We start from the raw sequence: 27,872 nt of genomic DNA, 5'->3' as shown, positions 1-27,872 counted from the left end.
CAGAGCCAGGATTAGTACTCAATAATAATAATAAGTATGGTATTTGTTAAGCGCATACTATGTACCAAGCACTGTTCTAAGCACTGGGGTTGATTCAAGATGATAAGGTTGAACACAGTCCATGCCCCACATGGGTCTCACAGTCTTCCTCCCCATTTTACAGATGAGGGAACTGAGGCACAGAAAAGTTAAGTGCCTTACCCAAGGTCACACAGCAGATAAGTGGCGGAGCCGGGATTAGAACCCACGTCCTTTGAATCCCAAGGCCGTGCTCTTTCCACTAAGTCACGTTGTTTCTCATGACCTTCTGACTGTTAGGCCTGGGCTCTACTACATCATAGGAAAGTGAGACACTTGAAGAATCTTAAGGCACTGTAGTTGAGTGGACAGAGCATGGGCTTGGGATTCAGAAGGCCCTGGGTTCTAATCCCAACTCCACCACATCAGCTGTGTGACCTTGGGCAAGTCACTTCACTTCTCTGTGCCTCATGTATCTCATCTGTAAAATGAGGATTAAGACTACGAGCTCTATGTGTGACAGGAAGTGGATCCAACCCAACTGCCTTGAATCTACCCCAGTGCTTAGAACAGTGCGTGGCACGTAATAAGCACTTAACAAGTATCATCATTATTCGTTTTCCTTCTTGAAGATTGAAATGATTGTTTTAGACTATTTGAAGGGCACCAGTTCCCCTAGCTCAAACCCTGGAGTTCTGCTCCAAACTGCCTTGCCTGAGTGGGATGGGAAAAGAGTGCAGTAATCAATCAATTGTATTTATTCATTCATTCAATAGTATTTATTGAGCGCTTTCTATGTTCAGAGCACTGTACTAAGTGCTTGGAATGTACAAATCGGTAACAGAGACTGTCCCTGCCCTTTAACAGGCTTACAGTCTAATCGGGGGAGACAGACAGACAAGAACAATAGCAATAAATAGAATCAAGGGATGAACATCTTATTAAAACAATAGCAAATAAATAGAATCAAGGTGATGTACATCTCATTAACAAAATAAATAGGGTAATTTATTGGGCTCTTACTATATGCAGAGCACTAAGTGCTTGGTAGAGTACACACAGCAGTTTGGCTTCCGCAAGTTTTAGAGTTTGGGAAAGTGAGAAGTGTAGAGGCTCTGACCATTGGACTCTAGACACTCCTGCCAGATCAGTCAATCAGTGGTATTCGTCGATTATTTCCTTTGTAGAGAGCATTGCACCAAGCCCTTGGGTGAGTGCAATACAACAGAATTGGAGCCTGAAAACCGCATCTTCAACCTCCACGTTCCAGAGCTCACACTGTGCTTATCTTTAGTTATTTTTATTTCGATATGTTCAGTCTCATCTCCTGTGCCCATCATCAAAAACCACTCAGACTCCCATCTAGACTATGAGCCCCCTGTGGGCCTGGGACTGAGTCTTTTTTATGTGGATTTTATCCTTCCCCATCACTTGACCGTTAGTGCTTTGCATGCAACCAAACGATTGAGTCCACTTGTGAATGAATGAATTACGCTGTGTAGAAGCCTTCATGAGCGGAGGGTTAGATTTTATTATTCCTCCAAGGCTTTCCTGACTCAACGGTCTAATAATTTTATTTATTTTTTATTTTATTTTTATGGTACCGGTTAAGGGCTTACTAGGTGCCGAGCACAGTTCTAAGCACTGGGGTAGATACAGGTCAATCAAGTTGGACCCAGTCCCTGTCCCAAATGGGGCTCATAGTCTAAATAGGAGGGAGTAGGATTTAATTCCCATTTTACAGTTGGAGCAACTGAGGTATAGAGAAGTGACGTGACTTGCCCAAGTTCATATAGCAGATAGGTGGCAGAGTCAGGATTAGAATCCAGGTCCTTCTGACTCCCAGGCCTGGGCTCTTTCCACTGTTTCTTGGTTCTAGATTGAACCATGCCTCCGGAGAATTCACCGTATCGCAGGTTTTCAGGGCTCCCACCAAGTGTCAGCACAGTTTTGCTATTAGAGGCATTCTATCAGATAATAAACCGTGCTTATTCAGAAGTCCCATGCTATTAGGATGATTTTTATTAAACACAGATTGTGGCGAAAACTCAAGAATGTGTGAGCTGATTTAGATTACACTTTGCATTGACTTTATTAAGATAAAAATATTTCCTGAGATAGCGAGTCAGAAGTATTTACAGTGGAGTGTGCGAAACGTGAATGCATTTTGATAGCGTGAACGGAATGTTCTCTCACAGTCAAATTGAATGACCTAATAGCCTTTGGCAACTTCCGCCTGCGTTTAGCTAAGCATTTTATTCCACGGTGAAACCCCAGCCGGCCTTTTCCCAAAGTTTGGGCCAGTCGATGTTCGGTGCGAAATTGTCATCACCCGTGGACTCTTCTTCGAGTCGAACCCAGAGCTCTGACCTCTATGATAACTCATGCTCTCATGGTAGTCATGTTAATTGAACACCTTTCGGGTGTGTCACACCACACTTAGTGCTCTGTTTAATAACGTCATCTTTCTGGGCCTCTATTCCTCCATCTGTAAAATGGGACCAATCCTTCACCCTCCTTTGCCTCCAGGGGTGGGGATGCCCTGTGAAAAATCCTCGGACATTTGACTGTAACCTCGTTATGGGCAGGGAACGAGTCTATCAAATCCGTTGTGTCGTACTCTCCCAAGCACTTAGTACAGTGCTCTGCACACAGTAAGAGCACTACAACAACCATTGATCAATAAATCAACCAGTCAATTGTATTTAAAGAAACAGAGTGGCTTAGTGGAAAGAGCACAGGCTTGGGAGTCAGAGGATGTGGGTTCTAATCCTGGCTCCGCCACTTGTCTGCTGTGTGATCTTGGGCAAGTCACTTAACTTCTCTGTGCCTCAGTTACCTCATCTGTAAAATGGGGATTAAAAGCGTAAGCCCCACGTGGGACAACCTGATTACCCTGTATCTACTCCTGTGCTTAGAACAGTGCTTGGCACGTAAGTACTTAACAAATACCATAATAATTATTATTTATTATTATTATTGAGCCCTTGATGTGTGCAGAGCACTGTATTAAGCATTTGGCAGAGTACAGTTCCACAGAGTTGATAGACACATTCCCTGCCCACAAGGAGCTTAGAGTCAAAAGTCCAAGGTTAATCCTTATTTTGCAGATAAGGTAACTGAGGCACAGAGAAGTGAAGTGACTTGCTTAAGGTCACACAGGAGACAAGTGGTGGAATTTTGACTAGAACCCATGACCTTCTGACTCCTAAGCCCCAGGCTCTACCACCGGGCTACTTCTCCTTGTACAGACCCAAGTACAAAGGCAGGGCATGAGGGTGACGAGGGTGGGGAAATGAGAGGTTAGTAAAGGAAGGTTTTTTGGAGGAGATATGATTTTAGCAGACTTTTAGAAGTGGGGAGAAGCGGTCAGTCGGATGTGAATGGGGAAGGAGTTCCAGGCCAGAGAGAGGACATGAGCAGGGGGTTTTAGCAAGAGACGAGATCAAGGTACAGTGTGTAGGTTGGCATTAGAGGAACGAAATTTTGCCAAGTCAATCAGTAGTACTTGCCGACACCAACCGGGGACACAGCTCTTGGGAGAGAGTACCAGGGAAATAAAATCCAGAAGTCCTGCCCTCTGCACACAAGTAAGAGCTTAAGAAATACAATGGAATGAATCAATGAATGAATAAATGAATGAAGGGGCTTCCAATCTAATGGAAAGTGCTGGTGAACAGCGTGGAAACGGCAGCTGAGGTAGAGGATCTAAAGCAAGGGGGCAGAGGATTCTACCATGGGGTAAGAATGATGTCCACTATCTAACCTCACCAGCTCCTGGGTTTTAAGGGAGTACAATCATTCCTTGAGAACTGTCAGCTCTTTCGTTCATTCATTCAAACGTATTTATTGAGGGCTTACCGTTTGCAAAGCACTGTCCTAAACACTTGGGAGAGTACACTATAACAATAGATAGACACATTCCTTGCCCATAATGAGCTCAAAGTCTAGAGACCTTGAGTTAGTGGGGTGTTGTGGGGTGTTCACCCCAAAGTTCACCCCAATTTAGAACACTGAGAAATGGCAGTCTGGGAACATAATAATAATTATGGTTCTTGTTAAGCGCTTACCCTTTGCCAAGCACTGTACTAAGTACTCAGGTAGATTCAAGCTAATCGGGTTGGACACAGTCCCTGTCCCACATAGGGCTTACACTCTTAATCCCCCATTTTCCAGATGAGGTAACTGAGGCCCGGAGAAGTGAAGTGACTTGCCGAAGGTCACACAGCAGATCAAGAGGCAGCGTTGCTCAATGGAAAGAGCCCGGGCTTGGGAGTCAGAGGTCGTGGTTCTAATCCCGGCACCGCCGTTTGTCAGCTGTGTAACTCTGGGCAAGTCACTTCACTTCTCTGTGCCTCAGTTACCTCATCTGGAAAATGGGGATGAAGATGTGAGCCCCACGTGGGACAACCTGATCACCTTGTATTACCCCCCCAGCACTTAGAATAGTGCTTTGCACTTAGTAAGGCTTAACAAATGCCATCATTAAATGGTGGAGCTGGGATTAGAAGCCAGATCCTTCAGACTCCCAAGCCCATGCTCTATCTACATTTCAAGGTTCTCCAGTGACCAGTGAGGATTCTCTTTCAAAAATGACCCCAGGTTTGTGGCATCAAAGGGTATGAGTGCATCTTCACCTTTAGTTGGATGAAAGTGCTAGTTCTTAGTGTCCTCTCAGTAGATCATTAATAATCATAGTAATCATGGGGTTTAATAAGTGCTTAGTAGGTGCCCAGTAGTAAGCTGAAGCAGATATAAGATCCTCAGATTGGAGTCAATCTCTGTTGCAAATGGGGATCCCTGTCTAAGGCGTAGGAAGAGCAGTATCAATCCCCATTTTACAGATGAGGAAACTGAGGCCCAGAGAGGATAAGTGGAGTCCCACAGCAGCACTGAGATGAAGCTGGGATTAAAACCCAGTTTCCTGATTTCCAGTTCCATGCTCTTTGCACCCTACCACACTGCCTCTCACAGCCCCAAATTTGTCGGCTGCATTTTTCACTTAGAGCCCTAGGGATCTAAATTTGGGTTTCACGTTTCCCCTCGATAGCCAACGTAAGAGGCGATGATTTGAACATTACACCTACCTTGGGTGCAACTAGATATTGCAAACAAATTGGGGCGTTATTTCTTATCAGATGGAAAGTTAAATAAAACTCCCTATGCACATGTTTTGCCTCTTGCCCCCAGTAAACACAAAGATTTGTTTAAATTGGATTTATTCTTTATGTAAACAGCCTGCATTTTTCCCGGCTCCTATTCGTATTCTGGAAGACCTCAGTCGCCCTTGAGTTTTGCGGGAGTTGAGAGACGACATCCCTTCTGTCTGAGCCCTGTGAAGAAGTGGGAGGAGCTTGGGGGAGCCAGAAACAAGCTCTTTCTCTCTGCCTAGACCTAAATCAATCAGTCAGCCAGTCAGTCAGTCAATCATATTTATTGAGTGCTTGGTCTGTGCAGAGCACTGTACTAAGCACTTGGAAGAGTTCATTATAGCAAACACATTCCCTGCCCACAACAGTTTAGCGAAGAGACAGCCCTTAGTAGAAATAAATAAATTACAGACATGTACATAAGGACTGTGGCACTGGGAGGGGGAATGAATAAAGGGAGCAAGTCAGAGCGACGTAGATGGGAGTGGGAGAAGAGGAAAGCAGAGCTTAGTCAAGGAAGACCTCCTGGGGGAGATCTGCCTTTAATAAACCTCCCTCCACCTCATCTCTTTGGGGCCCAGAAGGAGAACCCCATGTCACAATAGACAGGGACCCCAAATCAGCTGGGAAAAGTGAGAGGGCAAGGGGTCACCCCATCCCACAATTCCAAGAAGGACTCAGGTGGATTTCTGGAAAGAGACAGGCAGCATGGCATTGTGTTACACAAGGTGATGTTACTGATGTTCCCGGGTCTCGTGACTACCCTACTTGGGGAGCCAAAGTCATTCTCTGGAAGCTTGTTGGAAAATCACGATTTTCACGGCCAAGAATGGTCCGAAGAAAGGGATGTCGTGCCTATGTTGTGAGCCACTACAGACTGCAAAGAAATTGAACTGTTAGTTTTTGTCTGGTGAAAAGAATGAAGAAAACACTCCCTGCCTGTGCATTTTCCCCTAGTAAACAGAAATCTGGGTTTACGATGAATTTAGTCTTTATTAAAGTTATCAAAACTGTACGCAGTTGGCCAATTTTTAAGGCCAAGAGGGAAATCCGCCGATAACTCGTATGCAGAGTTGATCCACGGGAAACAGCTCAGTAGAATTGTTTTCTAAGAGGAAACTCATACTCCAGGTCACAGAACAGAACCATGGCAGAGCTGGAGTCAGAACTCCGGTATCCTGAGAACCAATCTTGTGCCCTGCCCACCGGGCCACACTGGCTCCCAACCATCTTGGGTCCCCACTTGTCATGACAGAGCGTGTTTCCCTCTCTGTGTGTGACCAGATTCCTCCCTGACACTCGACGAACCGATGAACAACATCACCACGTCCCTGGGCCAGACGGCCGAGCTGCATTGCAAGGTCTCCGGGAGCCCCCCGCCCACCATCCGCTGGTTCAAGAATGATGCCCCCGTGGTCCAGGAGCCCCGTAGGATCTCCTTCCGGGCCACCAGCTACGGCTCGCGCCTGCGAATCAGGAACCTGGACACCACTGACACCGGCTACTTCCAGTGTGTGGCGACGAACGGCAAGAAAGTGGTATCCACCACTGGGGTCCTGTTCGTCAAATTCGGTAATTTTGACCCTGGCCAGACGGGTGGGCCACTACCGGGACGAGACCGTCCTCTAGCCAGGATGATGGGGAGGGTCCAGAGCAGTGCATGCTGACTCAGAGTTTGTCACCTCCCTTGAGCTTTGGCACACCCCCCCTTCCGGTAATTAATTAATTGGGATATTTATTAAGCATCTATCCTGGTCAGTCATATTTATTGAGCATTTACTGTGTGCAGAGCACTGTAATAGATGCCTGGAGAGTACAATATAACAATAAACAGACATTCCCTGTCCACAATACATTACAGATATGGACATAAGTGGTGTGCGGCTGGGATGGGGGGATGAGTAAAGGGATCAAGTCAAGGCAGTGCAGAAGGGAGGGGGAGAAGAAGAAAGGAGAGCTTAGGGAAGGCTTCTTGGAGGAGAAATGCCTTCAATAATTTGAAATGGGAGAAAGTAATTGTCAGATATGAGGAGGGAGGGGCATTCCAGGCCAGAGTCAGGTTGCGGGCGAGGGGTCGGCGGGGAGATGGATGAGACTGACATCGAGGTACAGTGATAAGGTTATCATTAAAGGACTGAAGTGTGCGGGCTGGGTTGTAATAGGAGGGTAGTGACATGAGATAGGAATAGCAAGATGATTGGTTTGAAGCCAGTGGTGAGGAATTTCTGTCTGATACATATTTGGATGGGCAACCACTAGAGGTTCTTGAGGAGAGGGGAAACATGTCCTGAATGCTTTTGTAGAAAAGTGATCTGGGCAGCAGAGTGAAATATGGTATGGAGTGGGGAGAGACAGGAGAAAGGAAAGTCAGCAAGGAGGCTGATAAAGTAATCCAGGTGGGCACTGTGTTAAATGCTTGGATTGATACAAAGTGGTCAGATACAACACAGTCCTGCCATTTTTAAGATGTCGATAGAGCAGACAGAGCAGGGTGATCTTATCCCCACATTTTACAGACGGAAAAACTGAGGCCTGAGAATTTACCTAAAGTCCCACAGCAGGCCAGTGTCAGAGCTGGCATTAGAAGCAGGATCTCCCAGTTTAGGGTCCTGTGGTTTTTGCTTACTCTGAGACTGTTTTGAGCTCAGAGCAATGACTTCTATGTGGGGTGGAAGAGTCATGGGTGGGGGGTAGAAGGGAGGGAAATTTGGGTGGGTGCAATGACTCCTTCTGATGGCCACGGAGACACTCCTGAGGGCAGCCATTCCCTCAGATGGCCATTTCCCTGTTCCTTCCAAGAGAAGTTCATCTTCAGAGGCCTTGTTTCGTGGGAACTTAAAGGAAGAAGAAGAGTTTCAGCACAACCCCATTCATCAGTCCATGACAAATGCCTCTTACTGAGCACCTACTGTCTGGCAGTGCTGTTCTGAGCATTTGCTGGAGGTAGTGCGCACTGTACTGGGCACTTCCCCTCTAGGCTGTAAACTCATCCCCTTGTCAGCTGTGTGACTGTGGGCAAGTCACTTCACTTCTCCGTGCCTCAGTTCCCTCATCTGTAAAATGGGGGTGAAAACTGTGAGCCTCACGTGGGACAACCTCATTCCCCTGTATATACCCCAGCGCTTAGAACAGTGCTCTGCACGTAGTAAGCGCTTAACAAATACCAACATTATTATTATTATGAACAGGGAACGTGTCTGCTTATTCTGTTGTCCTCTCCCAAGCGCTTAGTACAGTGCTCTGCACGTAGAAGGCACACAATATTTACCAATGTTTGATGACTGTGTTCACAGCAAAGTACTAGGAGCCTACCTTTGTATCTGATGTCTATTGAATTCAGAACACTGTAATAATCACATGGGGGAATATAGCAGAGGTAAAATAAAAGATCCCTGCCCTTAGGGAGCTTCCAAGCAGTCCTGGAGAAATGAGTTTCCTTCAAACAGTGGCTATTTGATAGTGACTATCTCTAGTATACATCTCTGACATCTCCAATCTCAAAACACAGACTAGTCAGTCTATTGTATTGCACTGAGTGATTAGCATGTGCAGAGCACTGTACTAAGCGCTTGGGATGGTCCAGCGGTTAGTACAGTGCCTGGCACATAAGCACTTAACAAATACCATCGCCATTCTTATTACAACAAAACTAACAAACGCATTCCCTCCTCATAATGAGCTTACTGCCTAGAAGGGGAGACAGCTGTTAATATAAATAAATAAATGACAGATATGGACATAAGAGGTGTGGGACTGGGACGGGGGATGAATAAAGGGAGCGAGTCAGGGTGATGCTGAAGGGAGTAGGAGAAGATAAAAGGGGGGCTTAGTCAGGGAAGACCTCTTGGAGGAGATGTGCCTTCAGTAAGGCTCTGAAGGTTCGGGGAGAGTTACTGTCTAACTCTGGTCTGTTTTGCTTCCATTTCATTTCTCCAGGTCCCCCTCCTACGGCAAGTCCGGGAGCGTCGTAAGTACTTCTCATCTTCCTCCGGTCTTTGGGTGTCAGCGGATGGGAGTTTTGCCCCGGTCCTCTGAGTTTTGTTGGGTGTGTCGGGGCCTTGGCTGATTTCAGCAAAGCCTCATTTAGCTTCAGAGGGAGCCAGGACTCAGGACACCAGGGAAACTCCCATTGAGATCCTGCTTTGAAAGAGCCCTGGTTGGCTGTGGTGGCAGGGTGGGGGGACAGCAACGATCCATTGTTAGGCTGATTGTGTCCTAGAACATTGCTTCTTTGAGTTTCTCAAGGGTTGATTCGCACTGCTTCCCCCCGACCAATGAAACTTAGGAAGTATCAACTCGGATCAAATACCCATTAGAATTTACCCTTAAAGTTCGACCTTTCCAATCACTGGTGAATGGTGACATGGAAAGGATATCAATGTTCTCAAATTTCCCACCCCACCCCCGGGAAACTGTCGAATCTTAGGAGTGTCTAGGGCCATAATAGTTCCGACTTGTGTCTTACCCTATCTCCTCCATGACCCTGGGCTGATCCATGGGAGCCCTTTCGAAGTCTGAATTCAAACAAAGACTCAAAGGACTTCCCAGCCTGGCATTTTGTTTATTCCTCTAAGCCATGTTTTGGCTAAGTATCTTTATCCCAAATCTGATTTGCACAGCTAACCTCTCTCTCCCTTTCCTTAACTGGATGTTTCGATTCACACTCTCAGAGGCCTTGGCCCCGGGCCGGTGACTCTCCCTTGGACAATATTGACTCCCGCAGCTCCTGGAAGTGTCTGAGAGGCCAGTCAGCTGCTCTGTTCCCCTAGGAATGCTCAGTGGTGTGGTGGTTGAGTGAAATAGATCAAGCTGTGCTGTTTGCAGATAGGTTTTAGTGCCGGTCATCTCGCGTCTTACTGATCGAGCGGAAACTCCAAGCACAGCCGGAAATAGTAGGCTCCGTCAGGCGCCTTCCATTGCATCCGTTGACTTGGTGGCCCCTGAGGGTATCCCACGGGCCCACGTGAAATGCCAGGATTCCTATCGCTCATCCCAGGAGCCTAGAAATGTCAACTTCAGGGGCAGACTGGAAATCAGGAAATGTATTTAAGGGCAGGAGGAGTGAAGTACCTGGGCATGAGTTGGCCAGTGCACTTGACTGGATTGTCAGGAAGGGTGTCCGAATAACTGGTCACTTCGAGAAAGGGCTTTTGTGACTTCCAAACTGGTATGTCTCCCAGTGCATCATCTCAAAATGTGTGTATGTGTGTGTGTTTCTCAGTTAGCTTTTTGGAAAATATTTGTTGAGCTCTTACTGTGGGCCAGGCACTGTACTAAGCACTGGGGGAGGGTACAAGCAAATCGGGTTGACACAGTCCCTGTCCCACAAGGGGTTCACAGTTTCAACCCCCATTTTACAGATGAGGTAACTGAGGCCTAGAGAAATGAAGTGACTTGCCCAAGGTCACACAGACAAGTGGTGGAGCCAGGATTAAGTGGTGGAGCCAGGATTAAAACCCACAACCTTCTGACGCCCAGGCCCGTGCTTTATCTGCTAGGTTGAACAGAAGCAGGGCTTTGGGATTCCAGCTTGATTTCCATTCATAGCTGGAGGGCTTATGAGGTGAAGGCATTTGGTTTGCCTTTGCATTGTGCTGTCAAAAATTTTATGCAAGCTCAGAGACCTAGAAAGACTTCCAGGCGGTTCTGACAATGGCTTCTTCTGAAATTGGGTGAGCGATGCAAAGGGGCCGGGGGAAAAAGCTAGACACAGCACATGCCCAGTGGGTTGGCCTTCTAAGGGACGGTCTTGCACAGTATGATCGAGACTGTGTGTCTCGCATTGGCAGATTTCCTCATTGGATAGCAACATCTTTGAGCATGAAAGATAACTGGTTGTTTGGGAGAAGAGAGAAATGCACCAGCTTGCCCACAACATTGTGGCTTTCTCTGTGTGTCTGCATGCTAGTTGAAGTTCCTTCCTCCAGGTCTCCCAGCGTTTCAGATTTCAGATTGATCAAAGATGGTCGTTTCTCCTGTTCCCGCCTGGAAAAACATGGGCCGAAGCCCTGCATTTCCTCCCCGGCCTCCGGCACCATCCTGCCCCTGCACAAAGGCCAGGTGATTGGCGGCTGACAGATCTGCCCCCGTCCTTATCGGCTCCAACGCTTCGTTTGTAGGGAAGAGCGGAGCTGGGGGTCGGCCAAGCGGGGGGTGGGGAGGGTGGGGGAGGAGGGAGGAGGACCACGCTTGTCAACTCTTGATAAGCCTGAGGATATGCCTGTCAGCACCTCCCACTCCAGTTCGCGTGGGGCCGAGAGGCCTCAGGCTCCACCCCGGGATCGGGGATGGAGTGACTTTTCGGGGATAAGATAGGAAACCCGGAGGGGCCTGTCCTGATTCTAGCTGGGGTTGGGGCCAGGAGTCTGGAGACGTGCAAAACCACAACCGCTTCCCGCTCCAGATCCTCCAGGAGCTAGGGGCGATGAGGGGGTCTCTCCTGAGCCGTCATTGCTCTTGCATAACTCCACAGCTTCTAAGACGGAAGCTTAAAGATGGAGGGCCTAGATGGTGACCGTATGTATCGAATGTTACCCTGTGCCGCCCAGTCTGCCGAATGCTGTGAGAGATCCAAGAAATAGGATTGGAAGTGGTCCTTTTCCCCCGTGAGACTCAAGCCAAGTGGGAGGGAGGGCAGGTTTTGTATCCCCATTTTACCAATGAGGAAACCGAGGCTCAGACTGGGTAAATAACTTGCCCAAGGTCCCACAACAGAACAGGTATGCTGCCCTCTTGACCAAACCCTCCCCTGCCACCCAAAGCAACCCATGTTGGGATGCAGCATGGCGCGGTGGATAGAGCACGGACTAAAAGGTCATGGGTTCTAATCTCTGCTCTGCCACTTGTCTGCTGTGTGATCTTGGCCGAGTCACTTCACTTCCCTGGGGCTCAGTTACCTCATCTGTAAAATGGGGGTTGAGACTGTGAGCCCGACATGGGACAGGGACTCGGTGTCCAACCCGATTCACTTATATCCACCCCAGTGCTTAGTACGGTGCCTGGCACACAGTAAATGTTTAAGAAATACCACAACTATCAGTGATTATTAGGGCAGGAGGAGGTGCCTAAGGGTGACAGCTGAGGCCGTGGTTTTCAGGATAGGTTCCCACCCTGCGATGACATTTAGTGGCTAGCTGTGCTTTCGGGTCCCCTGACCCTGACTTCAGTGCTCCTCTCTGATGATGACATTCGCACAGCCGACGGGTTGGATTTGAAGGCCGGAGGGAAGTCCGACACATCTACCCCAATAAGCATTCTTCCTGGACTTCCAGGATTGGCCACCGACTCTCCGTGGGCTCCGGCCCAGCAGACTCTGAGCAATGAGGAAAGTGCACATGACAAAAAACAACCCGCAGCTGCACCGAACTCGGGGAAATGAATTGGCCATTGGCCATCGGGGTATTTGAGGCACTTTCCCGCCCGGCCTGATCTTTTCTTGTTTGCCGTGACAACTCTTCCCCCCCCGGCCAAGTCCCCTCGTCCCCAGCCCCTGCCATTGTTCCAGAGAAAGATGTCTTTGCTAAATAATTCCAGAAAGCCCAGAATTTCCAGAACACGGGTCGTCTGGAGTCGGTTTTCAGTTTTTGGCTAAAAATAACAGTTCAAACGGGAGCCGGAGGTGCTCTGGATTCCACCGCAGCCACTATCCAAGTGCCGGGCCAACTAGATTTCCTCTCGGGGCGCCGCTCCGTTCCCGGTCAGGGAATCATTTGACGAAAGCCGGAGCGTCAACGGAGAAAGGAAACGCCGCCGATTCGTCAACTATAACATTATTCTTTTGGATCGGTTTCAGTTTGGAAACGGTGGTCATGACTGAAGCCACGCGCGTCTCTCCGGCTCTGGAGTGGTTTGTATCGTAGAGGCAGGGACCCGGCCGGATGACGTTTCGAAGGCGAGGGGAGAAAGAGGTTGGATGTCCAGTGGGAGGAGATGTGGTCTTCCGCCCTTGTGCCTGCCTCTGCTTTAGATTTCTTTTTGGATCGCCTCCTCGCTGGGCCTTGAGTTCTGCTGCTTCTGCTGGAAAGAACTCGGGACTGGGTATCAGGAGATCAGGGTTCTAACCTCAGTTCTGTCCCCGGCCTGCTATGACTATGGACAAGTCACTTAACCTCTCTGGGCTTGTTTCCTCCAACTATAAAATGGGGATAATGTACTTTCTCTCCCTACCTCACCCTGTGAGGCTAAAATGAGATACATATTATGAAAATCCTCTACAAATTCCGGGGGTTATGATGTGAATATTTCGTGTGTTATCTTAAATCTGGGAAGGGGCACATTTTTCATCCTCAGACCGATCTCTCATTCTCACCAGCCCAAAGGACAGTTATAATGATGGTGGGACACGGGAGGGGGAGATAAGAAGGGGATAATCTTGTCCCATTCTTTCTACTCAAACTTAATTTGTTCTGAGTATTCAGGGCAACTCATCTGACTTTGACAGGAGCCACTGCTTGTGAATGGCTCAGATTCATAGTGTGGGAGTGTTAATCATAGTAAAAACAACAACAATAATAATAACGAGAATAATGATAATACTAGATAATGCTGGCATTTGTTAAGCACTTACTATGTGCCAAGAACCCCAGGCTAGATAAAAGACAGGACACAGTCCCTGACCCTCATGGGCTCACAGTCTTAAGAGGGAGGGAGAACTGCCATTGAACCCCTATTTTACAGACAAGGACCTGAGGCACAATAATAATAATTATGGTGTTTGCTAAGTGCTTACTCTGTGCCAGGCACTGTACTAAGTGCTGGGGTGGATACAAGCAAATCGAGCTGGACACAGTCACTCCCACGTGGGGCTCACGGTCTCAATCCCCATTTTACAGATGAGGTAACTGAGGCACAGGAAAGTAATGTGATTTGCCCAGGTCACACAGGAGACAAGTGGCGGAGCTGGGATTAGTGATACCGTTTTCCATCAGTGTGGTCACTGGCCCCACAGCACTGTCACCTCCATACTCTGTCTACCCGTTGGGGCTGCCGTTTCCATGGTTACCATTCAGAACAGGGAACAGCCATGGGCCTCCCTCCCCCCAGAGAGCTGCAGCTACCGCAGCCCAACACGGTACCCACCGTCTGATCCAGAACGGCCCCTGGCACTCAGACACATCAGTCGGCGGAGGACGGTGAGTAAAAGTTCCAGGATTTTGCGGCCAGACTCCTTTGGTCCTTGTTGCCCTAGAATTGTAGACCCTGAGAGATGCGTGGGGGATTGTAAACCTCTGTAGAAGGTGGTATATTCTTGGCGGGGGCCAATATAAATATATTTGTGGAAAGCCCCAGGGGGTGGAGGTTAAGATCTCTCTGCCCGACGTGGACAGAAACCACTCTAGGGTTTCACACATGACTTCACCCCCGTAAAAATAACATTTCTCCACCCCTGCCAGGTCTGGGAGAGCCGGGCTTATCTGCCGTGCGAGTGCCAGCCGTGGAAATTTGCCTTTCCCAGGGGAGACTCTGCGTTCCTTGGGAATGACTGAACGGAGTGGGGGCGAGGGGAGGGGTGGCTGGGCTTCTCTTCGGCCTCGCCCGGGCCTCACCTCACTCAGAAAAATCCCAGCTCCCTTAGTGTCGGCCTCGACACCACCATCCCCTGTGGCAGAGCCTACTGGGCCGTGAGTCCCAGGTGTTTTTCACTGGGCCCTGTTGGTGATGCGCTGAGGAGGAAGCATTGGCTGGTAGCAGTCCTCTGGCCAACTTTGGTAATAATTATAATAATAATTACTTGTTAAGTGCTTACTATATGCCAGGCACTGTACTAAGCACTGGGGTAGATGCAAGGCAGTAAGGTTACAGTCTTAATTCCCATTTTACAACTGAGGTAACTGAGGCCCAGAGAAGTGAAGTGACTTGCCCAAGGTCACACAGCAGACAGGTGGCGGAGCAGGATTAGAACCCAGGTCCTCCTGACTCCCAGGCCCGGGCTCCATCCACTAGGCCACGCTGCTTCTCTGAGAGAGAGCAGTGGTGAAAGCAGGCAACCGGCAGCCACTAATGGGGTTTTGGAGCATTTCACGGCCGCTTAGCGAGGGATTCTCGGGATAGCTGGAACGGAATCTTGTCCCTCCCACTCCGCCTTGGGGCTCCAGATGAAAGTGATGGCTGGCGAGAATGTCCACCGCCTTATGGTAAAAACCCTCAGCCCCGCTGTTTCACAGTCACCACCATAGGTCGGTGCTGGGAGAGGGGGGGCAGTTCCGGGCCTGACGCGTCCCGTCAACGATTTCTCCGGAAAGTTCCACGGAAACCCCTGACTCTCGGCCCAAGATTACCCTCTAATCTTGGAGGTTGTTTCAGCAGACACCCCTCAATTAAGGCTTGGGAAAGTGTCTGTCATCCTGACGAGAGCCGGCACTAGAGAAAGCTCACACCTCAGTTAGAAGATGGATAGTCCGGCCTGCCGTGGGAAGGAAGAATCGTGACCGTCGCTCTGCGAGCCTTTCCCGTGGCCAGGCAAGAATTGAGACCTTTCCGGGACTTCCAAAAGGGTTAACGTGCTGTGGGGAAGAAGGGAAAAATAAGGCCTTATTATCCTAATTACCTCGTCAGGAACAGGAACCTGTTCTTAGTGGATGTACCCGTAGGCTGTGTCCACATGAGCCGAAATCCTTTTCACCGGGTCCTTGTTCAAACACGGCATTCGCTTGAAGGATTAGAGCCTGGCCAGGGGTGCCTAATAATATTATTATTATTATCAATCACAACATTTTTCAACCACACCATAAAGGGTTGCAAAATTTCACTCTTCTCTGGCCAAGGCCACTGAGCAGTGGGCTTGCATGCTCGAAACATGTTTTGTCTTGATCCTCAGTAGGTGTTCCCAGATGCCTTCTCCCCACCCGCACCAGCCTGCGATCGGCACCTTATCTCTGGCCAAGCCCAAGTGGATGCTCGGTGTCTGCCGGAAACAGCAGCATGGCCTGGTGGCAAGAGCACGGACTTGGGAGTCAGAGGACATGGGTTCCAATCTCAGCTCTGCCACTTGTCTGCTGTGTGACCTGGGGCAAGTCACTTCACTTCTTCTCAGTTACCTCATCTGTAAAATGGGGATTAATGGGGATTGAGACTGTGAGCCCCATGTGGGACAGGGACTGTGTCCAACCTGATTACCTTGTATCTAACCCAGCACTTAGAACAGAGCTGGGAATATAGTTTGCACTTAACAAATATCATTTTTATTACTGTTAGTGTTATTGGAGCCGCCCCTTGTTCCAAACTTCCTCGCGCTCCATCCCCTCCCTTGTATTGTTTCCCTGAGCTGGGATTCTCCCTCTCCACCATCAATTACTTTTCGACACCGACCCTCAGCACTTAGCCATACATGCTAAGCTACATTCAGCTGTACATTCAATCATTTTGGCTTATTTTGATATTTCATTCTGGCATAATCATTCTACTCCCTATGATCCCTATCCTTCCTCCTGCTCCGACCATTTGTAACTCTTTCTAGCCTTGACTCCTCCCACTGTGGTGTAGACTTCTCGTGGACAGAGAACGTGCCTTTGGCTTCTGTGGCACTTTCCCGAGTTCTCTGTACAAGGTATTTAGCTAATGCTCAATAAGTACCATCGCTATTGCTCCGAATGAGGTAATACATTTTTTAAATTGCACTGGCACCGTCGGGGAAAAGCCTGGGCAGGGATTTTGTTCTCTGAAAGAATTCCAGAGAGGTTTGGATTGGTGTCAGCTTGCCACGAGTGTGTTTCTAGCACTGTCACACATTGGAAGCAGCATGGCCTAGTGGATAGATCCTGGGCCTGGGAGTCAGAAGGTCATGGGTTCTAATCCCGGCTCCGCCTCTTGTCTGCTGTGTGACCTGTGGCAAGTCACTTGACTTTTCCGTGCCTCAGTTACCTCATCTGTAAAATAGCCCTGTGTGGGACAGGCACTATGACCAATACAATTTGCTTGTATCCATCCCTGTGCTTAGTAAGCACTTAACAAATACCATTATTTATTGTTAATGATAATTATTGTTATCATTACTGTTATTATTGTTGAGTGCTTACTATGTGCAGAGCGCTGTATTAAGCTGTTGGGAGAGTACAGTGCAACAGAATTAGCAGACAAGTTCTCCTCCCACCAAGTGTCCACTTTGGTCTGCGGTTCTAGGCAGCGTGGCCTAGTAGAAGAAAGGGATGCTGGCCTGGTGTGTGACCCCGGACAAGTTTACTGAGCCTCGGTGGGCCTCCTCATCTGTAAAATGGGGATAAGACACCAGTTCTCTCTAGCTCTTTGAGCCTAGGGTGGGACAGGGACTGTATCTGCCTGATAATGGTGTCACTTGCATCTCCCCATCACTTGCATCTTCCTGTCACTTGCATCTCCCCTGGGCTCAGCACAAGTGCTTGGCACAGAGCTTAATGATGATCCTCCCACTGACCTCAGGCACTTGAGCAACCTCACACGTGACTTCACGCCCTTTTGCATCCTCTGGTCATTTCTCCTGTTTCGTCCTGCCTCATTCCTCCCATGCACCCGATCGCACCGAACAGCAATTCAGAGCTGTCATCCTGCTGCCGGTCAAAACTCCAATCTCTTATTTCAGTCTCCCGAGCTCTCAGCGTCCGCGTACTTTGAAATCCGATCCCCCTGCACACACCTTGAGGCTCTCCACCCTGGGCCCTCCGACCCTTGACTGATTGACACACAAAGAGAGGGGCAAAGGTTAGATTTTCATTTCTTTCCGAGTCTCCGCTGGGTTCTTTGAAACCCGGCCATCTGCAGCTCCGGAGATCATTCGAACAGCTTGAGGAAATCCTATAATTGGGCCTTTTTCAGATAAGCATTGAGCCCTTTCCAGGAGAGGCTAAAGAGAGCCCTTCTGACTTCTAGTTTGTTATCATTCCTAGATGAGGCTTTTTAGTTGGTGGAGGCCCCCGCCCAGAATGACAGACGAAATGCAATCACGAGACTTATTCATTCATTCATTCAGTAGTATTTATTGAGCACTTACTATGTGCAGAGCACTGTACTAAGCACTTGGAATGTACAAATCGGCAACAGATAGAGACAGTCCCTGCCCTTTGACAGACTTACAGTCTAATCCGGGGAGACAGGCAGACAAGAACATTGGGAATAAAACAATGGCAAATAAATAGAATCAGGGTGATGTACATCTCATTAAACAAAATAAATAAGGTGATGTAGATATATACAGTCGAGCGGATGAGTACGGCGCTGAGGGGTTGGGACGGGAGAAGGGGAGGAGGAGAGGGAGAGGGGGGAGAAGAGGGTTTAGCTGTGGAGAGGTGAAGGGGGCGTAGAGGGAGCAGAGGGAAAAAGGGGCGAGCTCAGTCTGGGAAGGCCTCTCGGAGGAGGTGAGCTTTAAGTAGGGATTTGAAGAGGGGAAGAGAATTAGATCGTCGGAGGTGAGGAGGGAGGGCGTTCCGGGACCGCGGGAGGATGTGGCCCGGGGGTTGACGGCGGGACGGGCGAGACGGAGGGACGGCAAGGAGGTGGGCGGCGGAGGAGCGGAGCGTGCAGGGTGGGAGGTAGAAAGAGAGAAGGGAGGAGAGGTAGGAAGGGGCAAGGTAACGGACAGCCTCGAAACCTAGAGTGAGGAGTTTTTGTTTTTAGCGGAGGTTGATAGGCAACCACTGGAGGTTTTTAAGAAGGGGAGTGACATGCCCAGAACGTTTGGACATCTTATGCGGAGGGAGTGAGCACTGTCTCCCATCCCGGGTCGCGGGCCCAGAGTGCCACGAGCAATTAGCCTGGCAGGGGTGCAACACCCTGTGAATTGAGAGTGTGCCCTTCTGCCAAGTTAGTCAGCTGCCTGTAGGGAATATGTCGGTTTATTGTTATATTGTACTCTCCTAAGCACTTAGTTTAGTGCTCTGCACACTGTAAACTCTCAATAAATACAATTGAATGTGTGAATGAATGAATGTAGATGGAACTAGCCCCTAAACCCTCTGCTTCCAGTCTCTTTCCACTGGACCACACTGACCACTGACTCCTCCTAAGAGAAGCAGCGAGCCTCAGTGGAAAGAGCACAGCCTTGAGTGTCAGAGGTCATGGGTTCTAATCCCAGCTCTGCCACTTGTCAGCAGTGTGACTTTGGGCAAGTCACTTCACTTCTCTGGTCCTCAATTCCCTCATCTGTAAAATGGGGATTAAGACTGTGAGCCCCACTGGGACAACCTGATCACCTTGTATCCCCCCAGTGCTTAGAACAGTGATTTGCACATAGTAAGCGCTCAACAATACCATTATGATTGTTATTATAATCCTGGCTCTTGCTTGCTGTGTGACCTTGGGCAAGTCACCTAGTTTCTCTGGGCCTCAGTTTCTTCCTGAAAATGGGGATTAAACACCTGCTCTCTCTCCTACTTAGATGGTGAGCAAGATATGAGCCAGTGACTGTGTTCAACTTGATTATCTCCTACCTACTCGAGCACTTGATAATACTTCACGCATAGCAGGTGCTTAACAAATATCACTATTATTATTATTATCACCATAGTAATGATGATGATAATAATAATTTCCTTGTGATTCAATTTCCTGGGAATAAAATGCCTGTTCTCTCTCCCTCCCTTTTAAACTGTGAGCCCCACGTGGGATGGGGATTTTGCCCGAGCTGTTTAAATTGCATCTATCCCAGTGCTTAGCACAGTGTTTGGTTCAGAGTTAGAATTGCTATTTTTATTCTTTTTATTGTCATCATGATGATATCATCATGATTGCTATTATAATTGTTGCTTTTATCATTATTATTATATAGAAGGGCTGAGGCTTTTTCAGGATATCACTGAGACCAAATTTTAATTTCATCACACATTTTCTAAACTAACGGTTCAAAGCGTGGCTCAGTGGAAAGAGCTTGGGCTTTGGAGTCAGAGGTCATGGGTTTGATTCCCAGCTCTGCCACTTGTCAGCTGTGTGACTGTGGGCAAGTCACTTAACATCTCTGTGCCTCAGTTACCTCATCTGTAAAATGGGGATTAACTGTGAGCCTCATGTGGGACAACCTGATGACCCTGTATCTCCTCCAGCGCTTAGAACAGTGCTCTGCACATAGTAAGCGCTTAACAAATACCAACATTATTATTATTATGGTGGATGACAGCAAACTATTTTTCAAAGTTCAGTGAAAATGGACCCAATGTCACCATCCTAGCAAAGCAGAATTCGTCTTCAAACTTAATGGTGATAGATATTGGTGTTAGTAAAGGTATCTTTTGAATTGTACTAAGCACTTGCAAAAATACATCAGTTGCACACAAGATATGTTCCCTACCCTCAAAGCACTTACATTCTTAAAGAGAGACGGACGGAAAAATATGGGCAAATATGATAATCAGAGTAAATACATGGCTGTATAATCGCTCGTCCATATCTTCTCAAGTGCAGAGAAAGGGTATAGCAAAATAAATACCGAAGTGCTAGGGAGCTGCTGAGCTGATGTGACTCGAGAGATGGGAATTAATTGGTCTCCAAACCACTTTCTTGACCCCAGAGGAATTTGTGTGAGCTCCACTACTGCTGACATTAGGCAGATTTTCTCCCTGCCCTTCAGTTACAGAGTTTTTCTTTCTAGTTTTGCCCTGCCCAGAGAGGAAGGTTTTTGAGAAGCTAGAGAGCATGCAGGCATGAACCGGGAATTCCCGGAAGAGGTCCGGGAATCTGGCCAGCCGTGCCCCAGAGTTGCCTCCAGGAAGCTTGTACCCTGAGCGGCCTTCACGGAGGCTTTTGATGAGAAAAGCAGCGACATCGGAGGGGCCAGGTCGGTCTTGCTCAAACCCGCCGAGCGACGAGCCTAACGGCAGTGAGTTACAGCTGGAGATTGCCCACGGTCCTCGGAGGCGGGAGGTGCCCAGTGCCAAATCACTGTCTTGGAAGTGGTCCTCCTAAGTGCCTTGAGTAGGCCAGAGCCACTGTCTATGTCCTTGTATTGGGTGGCTCTCTGTGGTGTTTGTGTGAGCCCTCTTTGACCTTCTGCTGATCGGCTGAAAGCTGGGAGTCCCGCTGGTTGCGGGATAGATTGTCTCAGTCCAGAAGTCTTCCTGCTCCTATTTCCTTCTCCCCTCCCTCTATCCCTTCCTCCCTCCCTCTGTTCCCCCGCCCCTAGCCTTTCTTTCAGTTGCCCTCTCTTGCTTTTTCTTCCTCTCTTAATCGCTTTCTCTCTCTCTCTCAACCTTCTACAAATTCTGGTTTTAGCCCACTCCCAGACCAGAGTGAAGAAGCTTATGAACTCTTTGTCTTTTGCGGGGGGGTTCTGTGAACTTTTCCAAACCTCAGCGTAGCGTTCGAATAGGGTTTAGGGAAATGGCACAGACTTGATCCGAAACGGTTTGGCTGGAGAGTTGAGTAGAGTGTCCGTGGGTGAGAGGCCAGAGCCGCCTCCAGCGGGACATCCCGGCCAGAGGGTGAGGAGCACCAGATCTCGTCCTCCCCTCATCCCCGAGCGGCGGAGCACTTGACCAAGAGTCCTGCAGGGTCCGGTGCTTAGCAACGTCCAGAACTCCGACGTAGCAGGCTGGTATCAGAGAACAGACAGTCTGGTGATTCAGGGCACTTTGTAACCCAATCGGACACTGGTCAGAACGGTTCCACTTGGGACTAACAATGGAGCTCATTGTTTTGAGGAAGTGCCAATCACAGGAACTGCCACTTAAGAGTTTGCATAGTCTTCTGGGTTAGGGAGGGGGGTTTCATTCCCAGAGAATGTGTTTATTTAGCCTAGTAAAAACATTAAAAGGAGGAATAAATCTCTGCTGACCCCAAAATGCTTTTCACTGCAGCTGTAAACTATAAAACATGTAGAAAGGAGCACAAGAGGAAGGATAATATAGTTCCCCCCACCAGGCTGAAGACTTTCGACCTGGAGGGGAGGCGGAAGGATCCAGAGACTCAGCCTGTCACTTGAACCGGGAAGTGGGGGAAGATGGCGCAGGCTGGAAGAGGGCATCATTTTCTTCCCAGTAATGAAAAACACGCCCGAGGAGGTCTGTGTAGCCACGTAAAAATGGGGATTCCTGTAACGGGAAGTCCTGTAAAAGGGGTTAATTGTCAATTTCAGAATGTGGCAAGTTTATTGATCTTGTTAACAGCAACAGAGCATGTGTGGTTGGTTACCTCGGGGAGTAAGAAAAGCAGGTCGCCGGACCCCTCGTCGGTCTCACGGAACCAGGAGAGGTTCACGGTCAAGAAGGGCCAGGCGGTCAGTGTTCCTGGGGCTAGGCGGTAGCCGGTGACCAATTAGCCCTCCATAGCCCAGGAGTCCTGCGGCCCAGGGCCTTGGGGGATGAAGTCGATGTTTAGCATCTCTGAGACTTCTAAAAAATGAGTCGCCCTGTTGGTCCAGATCATCTTTCTAAACTTTCATCCTACCCACATTGCCCAATACCTCAGAAACTTCCAATGAGTCTCTGCATGACCTAGTGAGGGCCTGGAAGTTTAAAAGTCATGATTCTAACCCCGACTCTGACACTAGTCTGCTGTGTGGCCTTGAGCAAGTCACTTCCCTTCTCTGTGCCTTAGTTACCTCATCTGTAAAGTGGGGGTTGAGACTGTGAACCCCACATGAGACAGTACCTGTGTCCAACCCGATTAGCTTGTATCCACCCCATGGCTTAGTACATTGCTTGGCATATACTAAGCACTTAGCAAATACCACAGTTATTATTTTCTACTCCTCTCTGCATCAAGCAAAACTCCTCCCCATACTTCTCCACAGTCTTCTTTCCTCCATTTCCTCCTCTGCGAACAAAATGGATGTTTGTCCCGATGGACATTGCGAAGGTTGTAACTGCAGGATTCCTACCCAACTGCTCTAATGAAAACACCCCACTGCTGTCGTTGTCCTTGTCTTTTGTCTTGCTTTGGTGCCTAGTATTTCATCTTTCCTTAGGTGTCTGTTGCCAGTTGCCTGTTAATCTTAGATTGTGAGCCCTTTGGGGCCAGGGACCGTGTCTAATTCTCACCCGTGGATTTGTTCTCAGCCCTTCCGACGTTGCACAATTCATAATAAATGCTGTTACCACGGCTAAAGTTTAGAAAACTGGGATAAAGTACGGCTTTTGCTCTTGAGGATTCATTTTGAGGGCTGTTGTCAAGCGTTAAGAATCGGCACATGCGTGGATTTATTATCACGTTGTGATAAGCGCTAGCATTGATGGAAAGCAGCCTCTTTAGAGCTGCCGAGAGAGTACAGGGTTCAGACATACACACAAAAAAAGGCTTGGGGGGGGAGAGTGTTTTTGGTATGACATCGCTTATTAAAATGAAACCATTTCACAACGGTGCATTTGTAACCTTTAACTGATCATTTCCAAGATCTGGCTTAGGAATGAATTCCATGTGCAACATCTAAGCCAGCACAAATATATCGGACAGATCGTACATTTTTCTCATAAAGGCGAATAATCATGCTATTGCATCACTGGATTTTTCTTGCCTCTTTCCCAGGTCCTTCAAGAAACATGTGAAAAGCCTGTGAAAATGAACCATTTTTAGGGGTTTTTTTAATTATTATTTTTAAGTGGGGAAAATATCCAATCAGTGGGAGAGAATGATTGAAGCCCTTCTTGATGGTGTATAGAGTGAAAAGTTGTTCTTTGATCCCTGCCAGCACATCACTGAATTGACTGTGGCTTCGGTCAGTTAATCATATTTATTGAGCGCTTACTGTGTGCAGAACATTGTACTAAGCACTTGGGAGAGTACAGTATAACAATATAACAGACACCTTCCCTGCCCACAATGAACTTAAAGCCTAGAGCAAATTTATCAAGCCTAGAAGTCAGAAGGACCTGGGTGCTAGTCCCCACTCCCCCACTTGTCTGCTATTGTGACCTTGAACAAGTCACTTCACTTCTCTGTGCCTCAGTTACCTCATCTGTAAAATGGGGCTTGAGACTGTGAGCCCCACATGGGATAGGGACTGTGTCCAACCTGATGTGCTTATATCCCCCCCAGCGCTTAGTAGAGTGCCTGGCACATAGTAAGTGCTTAAGAAGTACTATCATTTATCATTATTATTATCATTATTATTATTTTCAATGATCTCATTTTCTCTTCCCAACATCCCTAAAGAGCTAGGGTCAGATAGGATTATCCCCTTCTGATGGATGAGTAGACTGTGGCTGGGGAGAATGAGTGATTAGAGCAGCCTTATTTAAGGGACACTGAATTTTTTTTCACCTTTGTAATCTCAGATGCTTTAACCTGATTTTGCTTCTCGTTTAGAAGTCCCTGGAGAAGCGAGCCTCCCTGATCCCAGCTACAGGTGGTCTTTTGTGGGGAAGATGTAGTTAGATTTAGTACCTATACCTTCCTGGTTAGCGCTGGTTAGGTCTTCTGGCTCTTTGTCATATCTTCAAAGTAGAAAAACAAAATGGGGAAGGAGGGTGTTTGGATTGTTTTTAATCAGGGGTTCCCTGAACCCAGCCCCAGGCTCCCACTACCAGCTACTACTTTGTCTTTCCCCCTGACCTTAGAGCCCTAAAGATTTCATCATTCTGAATTGCTCATCCTGACTTCAGAACTTGGAGTTCCCAGAAGGAGTCTGAAAAAATTGGCCAGTCCAGAGCAAGCTGAGTTAGATTGGAGGACTTCCTAATATAGGATTTGATTTTTATCACTAAACAAGCAAATTTTGGTGGGTGGGGGGGAGGAGTTTTTCTCTTTCCAGAGAAAATAAATCCCTCTCCTTTCTTCTTTGTTTAATCATAAAATTATCTGGGGGAGTAAAGTGTGAAAGTGGGCTGTGTATTTTTGGTGCAAGCCATATGTCTGGTCAGGGAAGAGAGAGAGAGAGTGAGAAAGAGAGATCGTGAAGCCATTTAATATGAAATGTAGTACATGGCCTAACTAAGGTTGTAACCTCCTTCCTCACAACCTTTAAGCAGCCATCGTTGACTAGTAGTCACTCACTAGACTGGTCTTCATTTTCTCAGAGACTCATTTTTGCCAATGTTTGTTGCCATAAGAGCAAGTTTCTTATCAAGAGAACAATCTCTTTTCACCGAGCTTTCTACCTAGTTCAATTTAGCTCAGAAGGCTCTCAAGCCAAGCCCATTATTCCCCAAGGAATATCCTCTATTTACACATGTCTATCAATGGTGGGATTTATGAAAGACATATATGTTCCTCGAACTTTAAATGTTTTTACAGTTGTTGCGCCGGGCCAGCTATTTTGGAGAGCGGGTCCACGCCACACAGTCTTAGCCTTTCCAGCCGCCCTCCGTTAAAGTTTGAAAATCCTGGCTCTAACCACCGCTGACCTCTTGGAAAAAGACATCTTTACAGCCCCGGTGACATTTGCTACGTCCCATTAATAATGGGTTTGGAGGAGATAAGCGTTGTTGATTTTCCTCACAAGGTTGGGTGAGGCTCTTAACATCCTTCTAGGGTTGGATTCTCATGCTCCCCTATGGCCAAAGGCCCAATGGTTTTATCATGAAATGTCCACAGCTCTTGGGGGTGGGAGCAGACATCTTTGGGTAAAGGAAGCATCCAACCAGACACCACAGAGGAAATCCCTGGAACCCTGGAGACCTTTATCCGGTTTTGCATTTCCTGTGCTGTGTTTTAGTTCTCGGGGGAAAGCGGCCCAGGATTCTTGGTCTGAAAATGACCTCAGGTGACATCTGCCCCTTGTCAACCGTGACTGTGGGCAAGTAGGTTGGACACTGTCCCTGTCCTGCATGGGCTCACGGTCTAACTAGGAGGGAGAACAGGTATTTGACGATGATGACGATGATGATGGTATTTGTTAAGCACTTACTATGTGCCAAGCACTGTTCTAAGTGCTGGAGGGATACAAGGTAATCAGATTTTCCCATGTGGGGCTCACAGTCTTAATCCCCATTTTACAGATGAGGGAACTGAGGCACGGAGAAGTTAAGTGACATGCCCAAAGTCACACAGCTGACAAATGGTGGAGCCAGGATTAGAACCCATGACCTCTGATTCCCAAACCCGTGCTCGTTCCATTGAGCCATGCTGCTTCTCATGCTTTTTCCACCAGACCAGGCTGCCACTATGTACCACACTGTAATAATAATAAACTCTTTGTTCCAAGCTCTGTGCGAAGTGCTGGGGTAAATACAAGATCATTGTTTAACCTGAGGAAAAAAAAGCACTTATTGCTGTGGCTATGAAACGCCATGCTGCTGTGGGCCTGTTCGATTGAAAGCTTTCATTTCCTGACCTCCTCTGGGACCTAGTGGAAAGAGCCCAGGCCTGGGAGTTGAAGGACCGGCTTCTAATCCCAGCTCTGCCAATTGTTTGCTGTGTGGCCTTGGGCAAACCGCTTCACTTCTCTGTGCCTCAGCCACCGTTTCCTTAACTGTAAAATATTGACTAAATACCTGCTCTCCCTCCTACTTAGACTGTGAGCCCCATACGGGACACGGACTGTGTCCAACCTAACTTGTACCTACCCAAGTGTTTAGAACAGTGTTTGACACGTAGTAAGCCCTTAACAAATACGATTAAAAAAAAAATCTCATTCCTTGCGCTCTGTTCCCAAGTGAAAGAAGAGGGAGAAAATTGGCCAGCCCCTTCCTGGGGAGGCTGCTTTGACTTACATGGTGCATGTGCGTTTTGCCTGGCTCATGGTGTCACGTAGGGATGTCATTCGGGCCATTTTGCACGACTCCGCCAAAACCTTCAACAAGAATATAATCATGAAACAATAAAAGACCTGGGCAACCTACTCTAGATTTTATGCTAGTCTCTAGACTGTAAGCTCGTTGCGGTCAGGAAATATGTCTGCTTATTGTTATGTTGGACTCTCCCAAGCGCTTAGAGTGCTCTGCACCCAGTAAGTACTTAATAAATAAGATTGAATGAATGAATGAAAACTAACAATTTCAATGTTATGGGTCTCGAAATTCCTGTACCTCCAAAGTTTGGAAGGGGAAATCTCTCAGAGTTTATGAGGCCTCACCAGCTTGTGGGAGTGATGGCTGCAGCCTGTCTGTTTTCCCCCAGAGCCAGCCCCAGACGGTAATAATAATAATTGTGGTATTTAATAATAATTATGATACTTATTAAGTGTTTATTATGTGCCAAGCACTGTTCTAAATGCTGAGGTAGATACAAGTTGATGGGGTTGGACGCAGTCCCTGTCCCACGTGAAGTTCACATTCTCAATCCCCATTTTACAGATGAGGTAACCGAGGCCCAGAGAAGTTAAGTGGTGTTTGTTAAGCACTTACTAGGTGCCAGGCAATGTCCTAAGTGCTGGGGTAGATACAAGATAATCAGGTTGGACACAATCCCTGTCCCACAGAGGGCTCACAGTCTTAATCTCCTTTTTGACAGATGAGGGAACTGAGGTCCAGAGAAGTGAAGTGACTTGCCCAAGGTCACAGGGGCGGAGCAGGGATTCGAACCCAGGTCCTTCTGATGCCCAGGCCCAGACTCTAACCAGTAGACAAAACTGCTTCTCCAGTAGTGTGAAGCCAAGCAGCTGGCTTTCCCAGTCCCTGGGGTGCGCTCAGATACTCTCGATTGGTTGTCGACTTTTTGCCCCGAGCTGGAAAATAATTGCTGAAACAGAATATCGATAGTGTTTTTAATTAAACCATACAGTTGGGTAGTTTGGCTTTTAATTCAGGTGTCAAATCCTTGCCGTCTGGTTTTCATCAGTTCTACTGGCTTATAGAGTCTCTCCCGACCGACCCTGCCTGTGTACAGTAAAAAGAGTCGATGAGGAAGAAACCCAAGACAGTAACATCACCT

At 47.9% G+C, this 27,872-nt stretch overlaps 1 protein-coding gene and 1 long non-coding RNA gene across 2 annotated transcripts in view; one reads left to right on the top strand and one right to left on the bottom strand.

Annotated features, from left to right (window-relative positions):
- ROR1 (receptor tyrosine kinase like orphan receptor 1) overlaps positions 1-27,872 on the top strand; it is a 261,556-nt gene that overhangs the window by 173,428 nt on the left and 60,256 nt on the right. Inside the window, exons 3-4 of the mRNA XM_029046648.2 lie at positions 6,453-6,740; positions 9,105-9,135. Coding sequence (XP_028902481.1) covers positions 6,453-6,740; positions 9,105-9,135 — 319 coding nt within the window. The remainder of the gene's footprint in view (positions 1-6,452; positions 6,741-9,104; positions 9,136-27,872) is intronic.
- On the bottom strand, positions 12,733-14,183 carry LOC114805461. The gene is made up of 2 exons (XR_003753439.2): positions 14,083-14,183; positions 12,733-13,184 (listed from the first exon to the last, which is right to left on the bottom strand). It is a non-coding gene; the product is annotated as an uncharacterized LOC114805461 (long non-coding RNA).

This window comes from Ornithorhynchus anatinus, chromosome 18, assembly GCF_004115215.2.
Source record: "Ornithorhynchus anatinus isolate Pmale09 chromosome 18, mOrnAna1.pri.v4, whole genome shotgun sequence".
NCBI lineage: Eukaryota > Metazoa > Chordata > Mammalia > Monotremata > Ornithorhynchidae > Ornithorhynchus > Ornithorhynchus anatinus.
The sequence above is the reverse complement of the archived record's forward strand: the minus strand, read 5'-3'. Positions and strand labels throughout refer to the sequence as shown.